Below are 17,505 nucleotides of genomic sequence, written 5' to 3' on the forward strand. Positions count from 1 at the left end.
GTTGCTGGCACTTAATGAGAAAAATATTGGCATGACAAATACCACGTCGTCGTTTTACGATAGTTCAAAAAGTTACGAAGCTGCAACCCCGCTTATTGTAGACCCGGATCGCTCTGAAGTTACGTAGTAAGAGTTCATTTAGCTGTAGGTGGTCGATAGCTCAATACGACGTTGCTAAATAGTAAGTAGAACGGCTTGCCACAAGCTGCCGCTCCAATAAGATTCCAAACTATCCCCCAATTCCAGGGGAATAAACCGCAGAATAACTAGTCGACATCGATTGTTCACGGACCCTGGGGAAGCGAAGAGCATCGGATAAGCACACATGCATAGAGAATAAAGAGAATCGTAGCCGAAAGTCTTCGGTCAGTTGAGACAAGGTTAGTATCACAGATTCACGTTGCGATAGTGGTCTGCGCGTATGTAGATTAGTCCACTCATACCATACACGGATATTTGGCATGTTCTCTTTAACGATAAAACGACCTGGGGTTTCTACACGCATACTACTAACCCTACAAATAGCATCAGTTAATTTCAGCTCTATGAATATACTGTAATAAACGCTATTGTATGTTGGAGGATGTTCAGCTATATGTAAATTCAGTCTCAACATCGTTCTTACATGATACCATCAACTATCAGAAAACCTGATGTTCTATAAAAAGAACAGATAATCGATCTGCTAAAGCTTGCAGTGAGCAGGGCAAACTACAGACCTTTATGAGCTTTTTAGGTCCTATTCACAGAGTTGTTACCAACCTGAATAAAATTAAAAAGTAGGAAAGATTGATCGGCGTGCTTCTGACGTCTGACTGTCAAGCGATGGGCAGCCATGATGTGTTACAGAACATGGTATTTCAGTGTGAGATGCCTGAATTGAGTGTACAGCTTTACGTACGCTGTACAGCAAAGGCGCAAAAAAAGCCTACCGTTTTGAAATTAACAGCTTATTCAAAAATTCTAGATAACACGATTTTCCACCAGCAAGTGAAACTATATATGATTAATCAGTCAATGCAATCATCATGGTCAAAAGTGTTACTATATCAGATACAAGAAAAAGCACTCCTCTGGCATTACGGAGAGGTTGTCGAAAACCAATGTTATTGCTCTGATTGTATTGACGATAGGTTGTTCAGTTCTGTCCGTCATGGTTTTTGCCGTTGTCGCAGGAAAAAATCGTATCTACACAGGCACGATGGCGGCAGATACGGCGGCGTCAATTATGCTAGTAACAGAGCCACAATGCGATCACTACGATTTGTCGTAAATTATTGGCCTGAGGTGTATAAGCTTCTAGGGAGTGCGTGACAGAATTATCTGTTTTTACGACGTTGTCCTCCTATTCGTTCTACTTGTACAGGGATGTCGGTCAACATATAACCACAACAAGCATTTAGCGTATACTGTACGTGCAGCTCATCGTCGGCATAAACGTGCAAAGTTATTAACTTCACCAAAATTATACTTCTTAGCATTATTTACAAATTAATTAATCGTTCTTTATTCAGTTCATAAAAAGCTAGCAGAAATCAATTGCTTTCTAACGACCCCCCCCCCCCCCCCCCCCGAAAGTTACGTTATGAACGAGGGTCGTTTAAACTGTGACGAATGAGATCCTTCCTCACTTCTGTTTGACTAAAAAGCTGCAAGAAAGCAATTCAAAACTAAATTGAAATTTATTGAGTCTGTTCTCTTGAAGCCCTATCGGAGCTCGAAGTACGAACATCGTGCGAACAGCCTGTCTTGAACTGAACGATCGCGTTCATTTAGCACGACTCAATTGCATGTATCTCGCAGCTACGGTTATTGCCAACGAATGATAGTGAGGGGCATGCAAAGTTGTGTCGTAAAGCCGGAAATTGGAGACAGAGGGTGGACTCAGGGGGAGGGGGGTAAAAGCAGGAGAAAAGTGGTAATTGAAATTAGTCCAGACCCTAATATATCCATCGCATAAAACTATTATTTTAGTAAAAGACAAACTATCGACACAGCAGTAATGCTAAGTTATTTTAACATAATCATTCTGTAATCCTGGATTTATAAGGCTATAGTTGTCTGGAGAGGATTAATTTTGACTACAAAGATGAAGTTATAAATTTCAGACAAATTATTATTTGCAGTTCTTTGATAGTTCGGTGTGCGATAGCTTTTATGCGTAATTATTAGACTATTTCAGTGATTTTGCTACTTTGAAGATTTCGCACAGACACCATATTTGAACCATAGTTTTCTGCAAATTGACGGGAGAAGTTTCAGGCAGTATTATTGGTCCACAGTGAAACAATATCCTCCGAGAACTACACAATGCATGAGGAATGAAGGTTATCAAAATGTCATATCTATGCCTTAATGCTGTGATAAATGAAACTGAAGTTCCTCTTTGCCGGTAATAGTCAAAAATTTCGTACATACAGGTTGATAGCTCAGTATCAGAGAAAGCATATGGAGCCATTTAAAAGGTTTTCGTTGTACGAATCTGGTTGAGTTTTATACAGCCAATGTAAACGACTCGTCAGATACCCAAAAAAATAGTACCACAAGGCAATGAGTGGCCTTAGCTATAGTACAATTGTCCTTGCATTTGAAGTATTTACACGTGTAGTCAGACCTGTGGAAGATCTTCTGCAGAGTCTACGTTGGAATTCCAGCATAGTAAAGCAAGTGACGACATACCGGTTTATCCAATTTATCTGTTCCTACTCGTTGTTTGTCATCGCATTAAAAGCAAAGGAAGACTCAATAAATCTTCGTGAATTTTACATTTCAATTTCTGTGGTTTATCTTGTGTAACCGAGTTGTGTTTTGAGCAAGAAAGCTGTAACACGATTTAGTTATTCGAAGTTCGTCGTTGTAAGATCCGCCCGTATAACGCGTATTCCATGTAATCAAAGCTACATTAAGGTGGAACAAGCTGAGAGCGGTTCTGAGCTTCATCGCTCATGCGGCCAATACTGCTCTGCCATATCTTTCGTCGCTTGCAGAGAAACCGGCTTACATGGATAGGAATCAACCTGGCAAGATAGAAAATGTCATTGGTCACTATCCTGTCTCCCCTTCATCGTCTCCGTCTGGTTCAGATCTATCATGAGTTACAATTCCGTGAGTACAGCGTGGAGCCGGCTGCATTTGAGACCTGTACGACTCGTATAGCATGCAATACAGAATGACCTCAATCGATTCGTTCGAACCTTCTGCTAGACAAGGAAAACCCTTCAGCAAGATGGAAAGTAAAAGAAAGCTTAGATTATTGTCTTGAGCCAGGGTGGGATCCCTGCACTATACTGGAAGAGTGTACGTATGTAAAGATTTATTGAATAGTGCGTGCAGGACGGTGAAAAAGCTTTCTTGCGTGTAGGGTCTCAATATTTTGCATAGGTTCGTACACAGTGAATTTTTGTTACAGCTACCAGCACAGCGCTGGACTGGGTGGTCGTGTGTCTACGTGCATTTTTAGGGTGTGAGCTTTTTTTTAGGAATGAGCTTCCCAAGACCAGCTAGGTATGGTCTAGCCGTCATACCCCGTGTACCTCCCACGAAATACCTCGGTGTTTGTCAGGGAGTGAACGGCTTCTCTTATCGAAACTCCACCTCATTAAAGTCCTTATACACCTACTTCTCTGATTGGAAGAGTCAACAGGTCCATTGTGAATTAGGTTCCGTCGATTCAGAGCAATCCACCCGTGCACACGCATTCGCGGCCTATAGACCTATAGAACGGGATGACGCGAATCACGTTAGCCTAACCGCAACAACAAACGCAAGCCGGCTATGCGAGTAGGGTCTTGTGACGCTCCTATTTCGACGAGTCTAAAAGGACAAATGTCAAACTTAGCACAGCAACATGTGGCACCGCTGACCCTAGACATGCGAGATGTTTCCGAGAGACCTTTGAATGACCCGATTGCTCCTACCGCGCTGCGAAAAATAGCGCTAGTGGCGGACGACAGCGTTATGCGGTTTTACGTCGAAAGGACTCTTCCTAAGAAAACGTCAGTGACGGTTGATGCAGTGCCACCAATCGTCGGTAGATATCGACAATGTCGTATGAAGTTGAGAAATATGTTAACAGCATCGATGGGCCGCTTGCGATGTTCTTACATCATGAAAACGAAAAATTAGAAACGGAGAGATATACTAGCAAGGTGAGTTTTTTCGGAACGTTAATCACCTCGCGCTTCGGGTCAGAAGTTCTCTCCGTTTCCCACTTTGGTCAGGCCTGCAAAATGACAAATTATAATATCGTGAAAAGACCGAGTTAAAAAGATTCTAAATGTTTGACCAGGTTGACCTTCGCGGACTGTTAAATGCCAAGGTCGATAATATAGATAAATAGAGACTAACATAATGTGTTTAGTAGAATGAGTTGTACGAAGTACATGATAATTCAAACAATGTAATGATGACGACGTTCGTTGACAAGAACGAGCGAAGGGTGTTCCTCTGGTAACGGTCGACGTTAAACCAGTACTAATGATTAAAATCGACGGCCGCGCGTTACTTCCGTCACAATGTCTGGCAACGTTTGCGCCCGATCCCTACGCTCGGCTCAATCCTGCTAAGACTATTGCCGTAGGGCAATGATGGTATTACCCTTACGCTGTGTGTACTTGTAAGCATTTTAGTAAAAGTCTACATATAGGTTCAGTCGTTTCGATTTTTTTTTTATTAACACTTGAAGAGAAAGCTTAGAGCTCAGAAAAGCCTATCATACAGATCGGTTGATGTGGCATCTCGTAACATGATAATGATTATAATAATAATAATAATGATGAGGACGCTGGTTCTGTGACAGTTAAGCCACGCCTCGTCAAGTTGCTGAGGTGCTAGAACGCCTACGTATGTACAAGTGGAGTAATACAAGAGTTTTTTGATTGAAATTCCTTAAAATAACTTCAGTATTTAACAATTAATAAATAATGCTTTATACGCTTAATAACGTTCGAAACTAATTCATATGGAAATGTGTACATCAAACAAAAAGTCTATTCGAAAATTCAAAATTTTCTGTGTGCTTTCGAACCAAAGAGGGTAAAATTCGTAAGGGTTATTGGTATTTGTTTATTTACGTACTATTTTAGGCCAGTTATGCGTCGACGCTTGCTGCTGCTGCTGCAGGTCACCGGATCGGACACCGTATTGGAAATGTACAGATATATGTATATCGAGAGCCACCATGTTTTTTTGTTCTGTAACAGCTCCAGGCCTTGCATTATCGGTTGTGTGTTCGTCAGATCACTTATACTCTACCATTAATGTAGTGCTATCGGCTTAACCATAATTCACTGCAATGACTACGACGAATGCGCGATAAGAAACCTTTGTTTGCTTTTGAATGACTACAAAGGCAAACTCGTCACATTGTAACTTTTTTGCCCGCGTGGATAACACAGGTATTTCTCGACGGCCTTCCCGCAAAAAAGTCGGGATTTTATTCATAGAGTGCGAAAGCGGATCATCGCCTAGATTAATAATTATAGAATATTATGAAAACAACACTTTCTGCTGTACATTGAAAGCTATGCAAAGGTACACTTTCTTGTTGTCTGTTCACTTGACCCTTTCCAGATTGATTACAAGCAACCTATTTTTTTCTTTTTATTTTTTTTAAGTTACTTGCATTTGGTAACTTCGAATCGACTGGATCGCTTTTTTTGCCATTACCGTTCCCTACCTCGACGCCTCTATGCAGACTTCACGGATCGACCACAAGATCGCAGCCTTATATTTGAGCTGTTTAAGAGGAGTTTCAGATCTGCTGCTAACGTTCGGGACTGATGTAAATTTCTTGGCTACAGGAATGTAACTACGATGGGGCAGTCTGCCTTGAGGTCAGCTGAATCTGTTTGTTATAATCACACCTAACGTTAAGCAGATTATAGACAGATTTACCAGGTACGCTTATAAGGCTGTCGTATTCCTATAGTCCAGTAAAACAGTTCACCAAACAGTATGCACTCAGGATTTTCATGCCTACGCCGGCCGTTTCTGCTCGAAATAGATCATTGTTCAATGGTGTATCTAGTATACATAGTAACTAATCTGATTTTGTTTCGAAAAAGAACGTTATAGAGAAACTTAATCAACTTAGTCCTTCAATAACCGTCAATGGATACCGATCAACAAAATTCAGCGGTACGATATTAAACACGTTTAGATAAAACGTGATGAATACCAAATGTCGTGTATAGCCGTTGCCTTCGAAGTACATTATCGTCCAGAAATAACAAAGGTAAAGGCGCGAGAATAGACCGTCGATGCAACTTATATTATTTGCGTGTCCGAAAAAAACCGACGGGACTAATGGCTGATCACAGTGATGGCTTTAAAAATAGAATCATTTAATTATTTCACTTCTAAACGTTTCTACTTTAGTCTGTCGACAATATTGCTCTTGTTCCTTTGATTGATTCTTAGCGGCGTGCGATAGAGGCGCCAAACAGTGGAATTCTATACGTGCCAGCAGTTATGTCTTAACGGAGCTGTATTGGTCTTTCGTGTAGAGTTCAGACGGCTTTTACAGTTTCCGGATCGCTTTCTGCAAGCCTCGTGCTAACCGATGTTCGCGTTGCGATCGTTCCGCCATACTCTCCATGAGCTCCAGTAGACGAAGTCATAGCATTGGTCACATACGAAGAAACCCTTTGGTTGGGCAAGGGGCAAACAAAAACGCATGGATTATAATGTTTGTAGTGCTTTTAATGGCTTCGAAAATCTACCGTGTCATTCTTATCTTCGAAACAAAGGATAGATCAACGAAAAACGCTACCACAATTTTAGACTCACTGTAAACTCAGGCCAATCAATTATACCAATGTTCTGTAATATGTCGTATTCAGTTGTTTCGAAATACTTCCAAGTCACCGCAACATGCCTTTAAGCCGGGACTTGCTTCTAAATGAGATGCAAAAACAAGCAATTGAATTATTCGAGTGCATATGCTCAGATCGACCTACTTGTCACCCATTCGTCGCCATGCATGCTTCCATGTCGGGCCGTGAACATCCTTAGGAGGGCTTTTCTCTCTCCTGCCCCCCAGTGGTGCTCCTTCGTCATCGGGATCGGGGCCGTCAGCCTCGAAAGTTGCCCCCATTCCAAACATAGGCTCCTCCTCATCCAAAGTCGGTCTGTAATCGATTTATGTTTTTTTAAAATGTTAATGACACTCATTCACCGGGAAAAAGTCTGAGGTGTCCATTCATTAAATATACCTCAGCTCCAGCGACAGATACTTAGCGAATTGATAGGTATTCTATGGGCACTAATGTATTCCGCGTTTTGAAATCACGAGGCTACCACGTTAATCACTATAAAACAGAATGCGAGTTTGACGAACGTAAGAAAAAAACGTCCGGACTTAGCCAGTAAACCTATTCGGTTTACTGAATAAATAGGCCGACATATTCACTTAATTTTTTATGATTTTTCCACTTTTGTAACGTACGCTAATTTTAGTCCAGGTAAAATGTTTATACGAGGGCCAGTATACAGTTTTAGGTAGATTTTGGGAGAGAATGAATTGGCTATGTTGCTAGGCTTGCTTCACTCTGTGCCGGAGTGTTGATTGTTATAACAGATCTAAGTTGGATCTATACTATACACATCAGGATATTAATAGTTACTATAATTTTTCAGCTACGTACTGCTGTTCAACCGACACAAAACGATCGATGGCATTTCGGAGCCGTGAGTTCGCCGGCCAGCGTATAGGGAAAAAAAAGGCCAAAGTGACCTATTTGTGCTTGTAAAGTTACCTGACGCTTCCGCTCACAACAGGCATGCACGGTTTTCCTTGATTCCCGTTCCAGTAACCATCATCGCTTTATAAATAGGTGGGAAAACGTATGATGATGAAACAGCGTCGGCAGCGTTAATAGCTTACTATTAGCAGGACGCCGTCGTTTTTTTGTGGCTTGTCGTTGTCAGCAATAGTTTCACGTCTTACGTGTTTCGTTTAGTTTCCACGATTCAGTCGATTTAAACAGCGAGCTTTCATCGTTACCAGTTTAATTGGTGATTACGGGCTTCTGCGACCCGACAGCCAGTGGTAGGCGATGAGGAAACGGGAAAAAATCATTGACAGTATTGTAACACTAGGGGCTAGTAGTTCTGTTTTGCGGTAACGACATGAAATAGATTGGATGTATGTATTTCCTATGAAAAAAAAAAAACGCGCGTGTTATTCATTGCAGTTGATAAGAACGTGTCAATACAAAACTTATCATCGGTGCGCTAGAATAAAAAAAAAACCATTCATACTAGTGTGACACTCGTTAAAAACACAATCATTACTATTTTTGTTATTATCACATTGTTCCTTTTCGGCTCCCGAGTTTGGTGCTAAGATCCCACTCAATCCGATTCTAGACTCACCGATCATTGCTGCCGCTTGTAAACACTGCTGTTTCTGCTAGCAGCATTTTCAAGCGCAGCATTTTAGCGTTGACGTTCAGGAGAACCTCACTGACAGGTGATTCGTAGAAAAGGTGGCTTTCTCAGAGCACGGATTAGCCACAGGCCAGGCAAATGGTTTCCGTTGCTCGGCTGAGTATAATAACAGCGCGATCAGGCGAGACGACGAGCAATGAAACACCAACAAAGGAACAATGACGGGCGGTGACGAGAGTATCGTTTTTGTCATTATCGACCCGCTTTCTGAGGTACCCTTGGTCCGTTGAAGCTGCTGATTTCTTTTAGACTCGGCTAAAACTTTCTGGTAACGCCCAATGGAGAATTCTGTACAGGTTGCTGCACAAGCTGCGGCTATTGAAACCTAACCACAGGTAAGCCAGAAGCTATTATGCACAAGGGGCCTTTAACCGACGACTATCATTGACATTATAATTTACAAACGAATTTGCAGCATATATAGAATTTTCTATATCTGTATTCGTTTTTATAATTTTCTGTCGTCTGCGGAAGATTGCGTCGATGCTGTTGTGTGTCATCGAGGAATGAAGCAATATGTTGACCTCATGAGGTCATTTTTGGCATTAAATATTACTTGTTCAGTTCCCCAGCTATGCTGATGCTCTAGTCGTCAATTGTAACACGTAGCAATAATTACAATATAATAATAACCCATAATGAATAAAGCTGGCAAACTATTTAAAAAATATGCCACAATAAGGAATCGCTCTGAACAGCAAATGAACAGCTGATCATTAAGGCATGGCTCGTTTTGCTAATTCACTGTTCAAATGTTGTTTAAATTTTAACATTGGGAAAAATTATGGCTAAAAAAAAAATTATTCACCAGGATAATAAGATGTCGAGGATAAATAAGACATTTAGAAAAGATAAGGAATTATTAGCAAAGGTCTCACGGACAAACCTTATCTAAGTTGATATTACATATATATATATAAGCTGAACGTTCAGCGAGACCCACCTTCATTGGATTCTTAATGGAAGCAAGTATTTGATCGTATACCTAAAAAAAGGTGATTCCGAAAACTTGACCACATACAGAGAATAACCGAGAACGGCAAATAAAACTTGAATTAAAAAAAAAGCGGCGGCCTATACAGACATTTTTGAAGCAGCATCATTCCTCAATAGGTGGTATAGAAAAGTTGCACACTTCTGTTTTGTGCATTTACCCTAAAATTATATAGAGTTTATGGTAAACTCGTATATATATATATTTACAGAAAATTTTTATCTTCTGATACATTCAACAGATCAACGAAAAATGTCCTTGCGTTACCTGAAAAACTTTGAGCCATCGAGGGACTCACGTACGGACGTCCTGTATCGATCATTTCTGCCCCTTGAATGCAAAAAAGTTACTGCCCGCATGGCGCTCGCACAGCCATATTATGTTATTGTTATTATTTTTTTTATTAATTCTTCTATTGCTTGAAGAATTGTGGGTATTTCGTTCAGGTAAACCCTTTTCATTTTTGGACATTAAAAGAGTAGATCTTAACAATTTTGCAAACGTATGGCCATCCTTAGTATCAAATATAGCATTGACGTACGTTTCTGGTTTGCACTAGATAGCTAAATGTATCCACTGTACTTTCTGACAAGGTATAGTGACGATGGTCCTGTCTTGCCATCCAATCAACTCGGCAGTCAATGGGTCGCTTTACTAACACAGGGCACGTGTAATCTCTAAATTTGGAACTTCGATTGCTTTTTGAGGGAGAACAGTTCTTAGTAAAAATGGTGGGCAGTAAATAGTTAACAGAAACTCTATCCTCGTTTATGGCAGTAAAGCAACAAGCCTATGTAAGTAAAATAGTTCTTAAAAAAATAGTAAAAAAAAAAATACTATAGTATGTTATACGAATGTGCATTGGGTGATATAAATTTCCTCGAAGTAACGCGATATATCGTCAGTTACCTCATCAGATGTTCTGAGCATATCTGTAGAAAGAGATAAAGGCAAACGTGCTTCAGAGAGCTTTCGGCTGATTAACGCAGTGGATGATATTTCAGTTTTCTACTTTTCAATAGCTTAACTAGCCAACTAATTGACGCCACATGTTCTATAGGTGTACGATTGACCAATATGGCTAGCTGAGTTGTCGGCCTCGAAATTCGACTTTACCTAAATACGAATTAAGTTTTGTTAGTTGCTTATATTTTAGCTAACCTAACGTTACGACCTGTTTGAACGAAACTAGGCTGCTCGTAACAGCGTACCTCTATGATACAGAGTAAATGACAGAGACAATAGGCGCTATTTACGGTAGCCGTTACCCTAAATCAGTCACCGATAGTGTGTGTGTCTGTCTCTGTCTCATGTGCATCGTTGTTGCTAAAAAAACGCCTAGAAATTTTTAAGTAAGAGGCCAAAAACACAAAGCTGCGAAGTTGTCGCCTTTGACATAGACGCAGCGGTAACGTTTGCGGATGGCAAGTACAAAGCTAAAGATCATGGCGTTGCGACCGATTATATCGTGCCCGTGGAGGTGTCGATACGGCCTTTTGCCGCATCAAAAGAAGAGCGGGCAAGCTCGTATCGCAGCTATGTATGGCTTATGGGTAACTTCCGTCGCATGTTTAACTTTCCTTAAAAGTTACACATCTTTTTTTTTGCTCCAAAGGCCTTTGCGATTCGTACTACAGACAGATAGCTAGACAAAGGAACATTCCGATGCTTAGACACGCTTTCACGTCTCAAGTATATTTGTACGAGATGATCTTGCCGAATCAAATGATCTTATTTAACTGTCATCATATGACCTACGCAAAGCCGTTCCAGTCAGTGGCGAATGGCCACTATTTCGACATAGTGTTGAAACCGACGCCGATCACGAACGAAGTGAACTGCCATACAACCAGACATAAGAAAAAAGTATACCAGACGATGTTTGGACACAAACCACTAGACCACATTGTATTCCCCAAATGAGCTTACAAAAAAAAAACTTGTTACGTTTGCGAAAGCTACAAATGTTGTGATCATTCTATGCAGCCGGAGAGGATATGTCTGTGCCAGTGCTAGTAATAACAATAAAAATATGATAATTATTATTATTATCTGCATGATCATGGAAGTCATAAGGGATATGTGGCGATGTTGACTGTCGCCGCTGTTGCGATGGCTGTAGGCAAAAATGATAGTCGATATCGACTTGCACGGATGCTGGGCATAAGTAAAGCACCTACTGGTTCCGCTGAAATGGAACGTTCTGCTTTCTGGAAGCTGTATGCGTTGAGCTTTGATAACAGTTAATGAAAAGCAGGCCAGCTAGAACAGTGCCTTGCTTAGTATGATAAACGTAAAACAAATCGAAAGCAAGGTGCATGTATATTCCATTTTGTAGTGAGATAGCAGCAGGTGTATTTAGGACAGTTTCATTTACTAGACCAATTCCGATGGTTCTACGCGGACAGAGCGGACCATTTTTTCATCTAGTTTTAAATTTATTGGGCAGGAATAACTTTAGGTACCTGACGAAACAATGCATAGCATCATCGTATCGATGCTTATCAAGTAATTGATGTTGGAAGCTTATACCGACTGTAATATTTGAAAAAAAACCCTGCTACGTAGGACTCTGTTAGTATATATGCCGGCCTTCTCATTATTTATTATTATTATTCCGTGCACTTCGCTAATTATGCCTAGCCGGTAGACAATCGTAAAATAAACCGAAAAAGAATTTTCCATAGATTGAATTTTGTTTAAATGTTTTGATGCGGTATCCTTAATAGGTCGCGCTAGAAAATCGGCTATTCCCTCTCAGGCTGGACGCGTTGAAGCGCATTCAAGCTAGATTCTACCTTTAGCAACAGTTGAATGGACAGCAGAAAGTTAGAAGAAGCGTTTTCGTTTTCCGTGCCTCGAAAGTACATGTGATAAGCGCAGTCAATAACAAATTACTCTGTAGCTGATTACGCAAGGTTCTATGTTGCATCGCTGTACGGCCTGCGTACGACCTAAGCTGCCTCCGAAATGATTTCGCTTTTGTTTTTTTCACACCGAAGGACAGCACTTCAATATCATCAGTTTGCTCATCTAGATACCAACTGCTGCTCGCTTGTCGTGGAGTAACTGCCCAGAGTCAGAATGAAACCCGAATAACATTCGCGGTGGACCCTGGCGGTGAGCGAGTATCGTTACATTCTTATTCTGTATAAGTTCTCGTCATGTGGATTAGTTGGAGTTTGCGGTAGCAGCCGCCATTATAGATACACGAACCAGTGTCATCAAATGAACCTGGTCGACGTAACCTGGCCATGGTTCATTGAACGGATTTGCCATCCGCTGAAAAATAACACGGGCTGTAAGATCTGAGCTATCGGAGTCCTAAGAAATCATCATACTCATTTGTTTGCCCGACCACCCACACAATCAAGGCCGCTAGAAGACGACAATTGATAAAAGCTGATAATTGTGCGACACTTCATCTACCCCTCTCCGCCCCCCGTCCTCTCTTAGCGCTTTGTCCCGCCATATAAGTAGAATTTGGGCGGATCGTGACGCCAGTGATGATGTCTATGTTTTACTGTTGTTATCTGATTGATCATCACCATCACTTAGCCCAAAACGATATTCCTTAGAACGTTGGCTTAATTGTATTGTCTATTTTGTTGTGTAAATAATAGGTGAATATAGATGTTTCAAGGGTTGGCTAAGACTGCTCTGTTGGTAAATGTTTTAGGACCACCGTGATAATCCTTTTGTAACGCAGCGGTTTGTCATGGCTGCAGTTGATGATTGAGTAACTGGCTGTGCGGCGTGAAAACTATATTACCATTGTTCATTTTGTATAGACTATTTTTATTTGACGTAATAATAATACCATTACTATTTTATTATAGTGACAAATCATGACGTTATAATGTTAAGTAATAATAATTATTATTGTAATGGCTGATGGCCGTTAATATAGGTACGTAGACGAAACTATGAACACGTTCGCGTGATACACGCAAGCGTAGATATATAAACCATATTCTATAGTGTCGTGTTAGGCCTGACGTGTTGCAATGCAAAATACCTGCACCGAAAAAAGGGGTGATTGAATCCTATACGACGTTGTGTCGCAGTCCTATGTAAAACTGCCTTGCTCAAACTGTCATCTGGAACGTTACCAAAGTTCGTCATTGTACCGAAAACGGTAAGTTACTGCTGGTCCATTGGTAACATATATCAAAGCGTATTTGCGAATGCGACCTCCCGAAAGAGGTATCAGCATTTGTGCTTATGGCTGAGCTAAATTTTTTGCTATTGATAATGCTGTAGATAATTATACTAGTTACAAATAATCGTTTACTAAATATGCATAGAAATCAGTTGAATACAGGACCGCTCGTTTGTCAATGAACTGGATCTTCCTGCAAGCAAGACGACATTGATTGCGGCCGTGTAAGTCCATATCAGAGCGGCCGTGTTTCTTATTCTAATTAGTTAGTGCGATACAGACCTAACTGTTTATGCTCCTCATGTACAAGACATTGTAGCTAAGCGGCGTACAATAAAACCGCAAACCAACTACAATATGATCTATAGGAGTGTAGCCCATCCTTCCTCATACTGTAAAATGGCGCAACGGTAATAATAGGCGTTCAAAATGTACTCAGTTGTGTCTTGTAGATACGCGCCTTAGCAGTCACAGCCTAAATGTACATACATACATACATACATGTAAGTTCCGACATCACAGTTTCACAGCTAACGCTATGCCAGTGGTCAGGGATGGCGAACCAGTTGAAGAAAACGCTGTTCTATCAAAAATGACAATTATGACGTAAGGCACCAAAATACGTGCGTTTTTCAGGGTAATGCTTCATTAATCGAACATTGCAGAAGTCCTGCGGCTGTAATTGAGTCCAACAATACCGCGGCAGTAACTTTTCCTGGGCTGACGATCTGCGGATTACGAAGTTAGGAGCGAACCAAGAAGGCACCCTGACACTTGTCATCGATATGTCTAGGGCCACCAGTGGGAGGCTATGGACCAGCCTGCACGTCCCTTATTGGCTGCCGTTAGGCGCAGCTACGGAAAGGCTACGGTGGCATACTGCAAAACGGTTTACTAGCATTTAATCAGGTGTGTGCCTAGAGTGGGCGAGCCCTTTTTGGACTTTTATCATGCACAAATAGAATGGACAATGATGTATTTATGCAAATGGATGATATAGCAATGTTAGCATAAGTAGAAAAAAAGTTCCATAGTTATAATAGCTACGGCACCCATAGAATACCAAAGCTGATTCTTTTCGTAATACACGACCAGTGGTCATCTGTTTCTTCCCCTGTGCCATATGGTTCCTTTGCGTGAAAAGAATTACGTGTTTCAATCATTTGTTATATCCAAATGCTTCAATGAGTAAGTTTAATAGAGAATATGACATATCTCGGTCACTAGTTGAAATAGTTGGCCGAATTTCAGTTTTCTCCGAAGTAAAATTAACCTCTGGCAATTCCAACTGTGTTGAGAAAGATTCAGCAGGCTATATAGAGAAATTTCGGTCAGAGATACCTCCAAAGCTAGACAATTCAGCTAATAGTGGTGATGTTTGACGTCTCTTTTCTTGACGTCAGAATTTTTTCCGCGATCGAAAGGTTTCTGCATCTGTTCGTTTTAGAGGACGATTATTTATATATAGTCGTCCTCTAATATATATATATATATATATATATTATGCTGCCTCCCGTTAATACTATGTGCTGCAAAACGCGTAGATATTTTATATAAATTCTAAGTTATTGTAGTAAAGCAAAGATTGCCTTGTTTACTTCTAGCAAAAGGTCAGTCCACCAGTGTCAACTGAAGTCAATGAAGTGCGCCAGTTATGGTATTATCCATAAGAGCGTATCGTACTTTGAGCGCGCAAAACTGGGTTTCATGATATTCTTCAACCGCGACCATTTTTAAACCTAAACTCTACTAATCTGTGTTAGGAAACGAATTAGGGACGCGACAAAATGGAAGTTGCAATGGAAATTTGCGGAAATTAACGGAATTCAACCCTCGAATGCGTTGTATCGCTTACACTCATCAACTACATGATATACAACGAATTTAAACACTCAGACCAAGTAAGATTTATATATTGGGCTATTTTTTTTTTAATTTTAAGCTTATGTAGACGTTTGATGAAGAATTAATAAGCGTTCAGTAAGCTGAACGTCTGCGTAGGGCTTTAGCTACTTTGTAAATTTATGCCCGCTCACAAGAATTGTTTTCTGTATAATCTCTTACGAACAAATCGCAGCATTGATACTATTTTAATATTTATATAGTTCTTGCCGTTGCAGCTACAAGTTACGTCGTCTAGTAAGCAAAGCTTAAAATCCTTTACGTGTTAGTTCTTTGTGTATAGGCGTCGTGTTTTGCAAGAGCTTTGATGACTGCAAGAAAGTAAGTTGTGCTTTAATTTTGCATTAAAGACATTAAAGAGCTTGAAGGGCCTCTTGCATTCGGCGATTATAATCCGATAGCTTTAGTCCTCTTGCTATTGTTTGGGGACTTCCTTGCGAAGTACTTACGACGTGCCCAAAGGCCCAACGCGGCCATATAGATCTTGGGAAGTATCTGATCGGCGAAGTAACGAAACAAACACAGCAATGTATTACTCATTTCTCATATGTTTACCCATTCGTCATGACTTCATGGCTAAATTCTGTCGTTGTCTACTTCGGTAAACTTTTATCGTAAATAGTAACCAATAATTATAATGAGCAATGCGCCCACTCAATACGAAATCGGCTATAACCATCCACGCCTCATTTCGAACGTAGCATATGGTGCCAGTTACTACCACCCAGTCATTGCAGCCTCATGTCAGTCTGGCTGTTGTCATTGTCGCTACCGTTATTATTATCGACAATCAGATTTGGTACTTTATTAATTGTTAATGCTCAATAGTGATCACGTGTCCTTTCACGGAAAGAGATCATTACTACATACGCACCGTCGAAATCGAGCTAGACAAACCCAAATGAAGCATGTTTATGAAATCGGCATTTGTTTGTTGACGGATGGCCGTACAACACGACACGAGGCGGCGCGTGATGCCGGTTCACCACTGTATTTGCTATCTTTTCTTCCATCTCCCGCCAACATATCGGTCTTTTTAGCTCTGTAATATGTTATATTGAAGCGGAAACAAGTCGAATGAAAGTTGCAGGGGAACATGATTGGAATAGACAATGTCGCAAGCAGACATGGATGACGCGAAATATCATCCCGTATAGGTACCATAGATTCAGATGAGACAATCGTCTTAGTCCATCATCTACTTGACCAAATATCCACACCAACGTCCGTGCCATTGTCGCCAAGTCTTCGCCAGAAGCAGCACAGCAGAACCAAAGAATTGTTGTAGGCCGATGGTTTAGGCCGTCACGCACGTCCATGATCTTATCAACAATTGTTAGATCGTGCACGAAATTCAGAGCCATGCTCCTTCGCTAGCACAAACATCATATCTTTCCTTTCTTTTTGCCGATCTGAGTCTCATCATTTATATTGTCGTGTGCTTCTGACAGAGTGCTTTTGTATCGTACCAATGATGGCAACTGGGCTCTTTTTCTGCCCTTGATACAATCGCAGAAAGAACGCGTGCGACGCTGCCGGATCTCCATTGATGGTCGATTTTTCTATTGTACTTACCCAAACTTACTGCCCAAACTTACTAGCCGAGAGCGTTCAAAAACAGGAATAGATTTTTCGAGAGTTTCTTGAAGAGTTCTAGCAAAAAAAAGGTGCGGAAACATATTTCGAATTGTAGTTTAACCTGAACTCAATAGCTATGCTAATTGTAACCAATATTATGTGTTATGGTGAATACATAGCAGTTAAGAGTGGATTTTTTATCAGTTTATTAAAGTTTATTAACTAGTTTTTATCATGTTCTTAAAGCACTCATTTTTTGAAGGGTTAAGTTATCGACCCCAAAAATGATTATTCCTTTGAAAATTTACAATATATCTTGAACAAAATTGTTAGGAATAAAATTTTTACTAATAACTTCTTTAATAGTTTTTTTCTCTATAGTAAGTTAAACTCTAACATTACTCATATACTATATATA

At 40.5% G+C, this 17,505-nt stretch overlaps 1 protein-coding gene across 1 annotated transcript in view; it reads right to left on the reverse strand.

Moving 5' to 3' along the window:
* Window positions 1-5,044: 5,044 nt before the first annotated feature.
* LOC111248572 (uncharacterized) overlaps window positions 5,045-17,505 on the reverse strand; it is a 19,415-nt gene continuing 6,954 nt past the window's right edge. Inside the window, exons 2-3 of the mRNA XM_022801097.2 lie at window positions 6,960-7,130; window positions 5,045-6,645 (exon numbers count right to left, since the gene is read on the reverse strand). Of these exons, the coding sequence (XP_022656832.1) occupies window positions 6,510-6,645; window positions 6,960-7,130 (307 nt within the window). The 3' untranslated portion in view covers window positions 5,045-6,509. The remainder of the gene's footprint in view (window positions 6,646-6,959; window positions 7,131-17,505) is intronic.

The sequence above is a fragment of the Varroa destructor genome, unplaced genomic scaffold (assembly GCF_002443255.2).
Source record: "Varroa destructor unplaced genomic scaffold, Vdes_3.0 BEIS01000004.1, whole genome shotgun sequence".
Lineage (NCBI taxonomy): Eukaryota > Metazoa > Arthropoda > Arachnida > Mesostigmata > Varroidae > Varroa > Varroa destructor.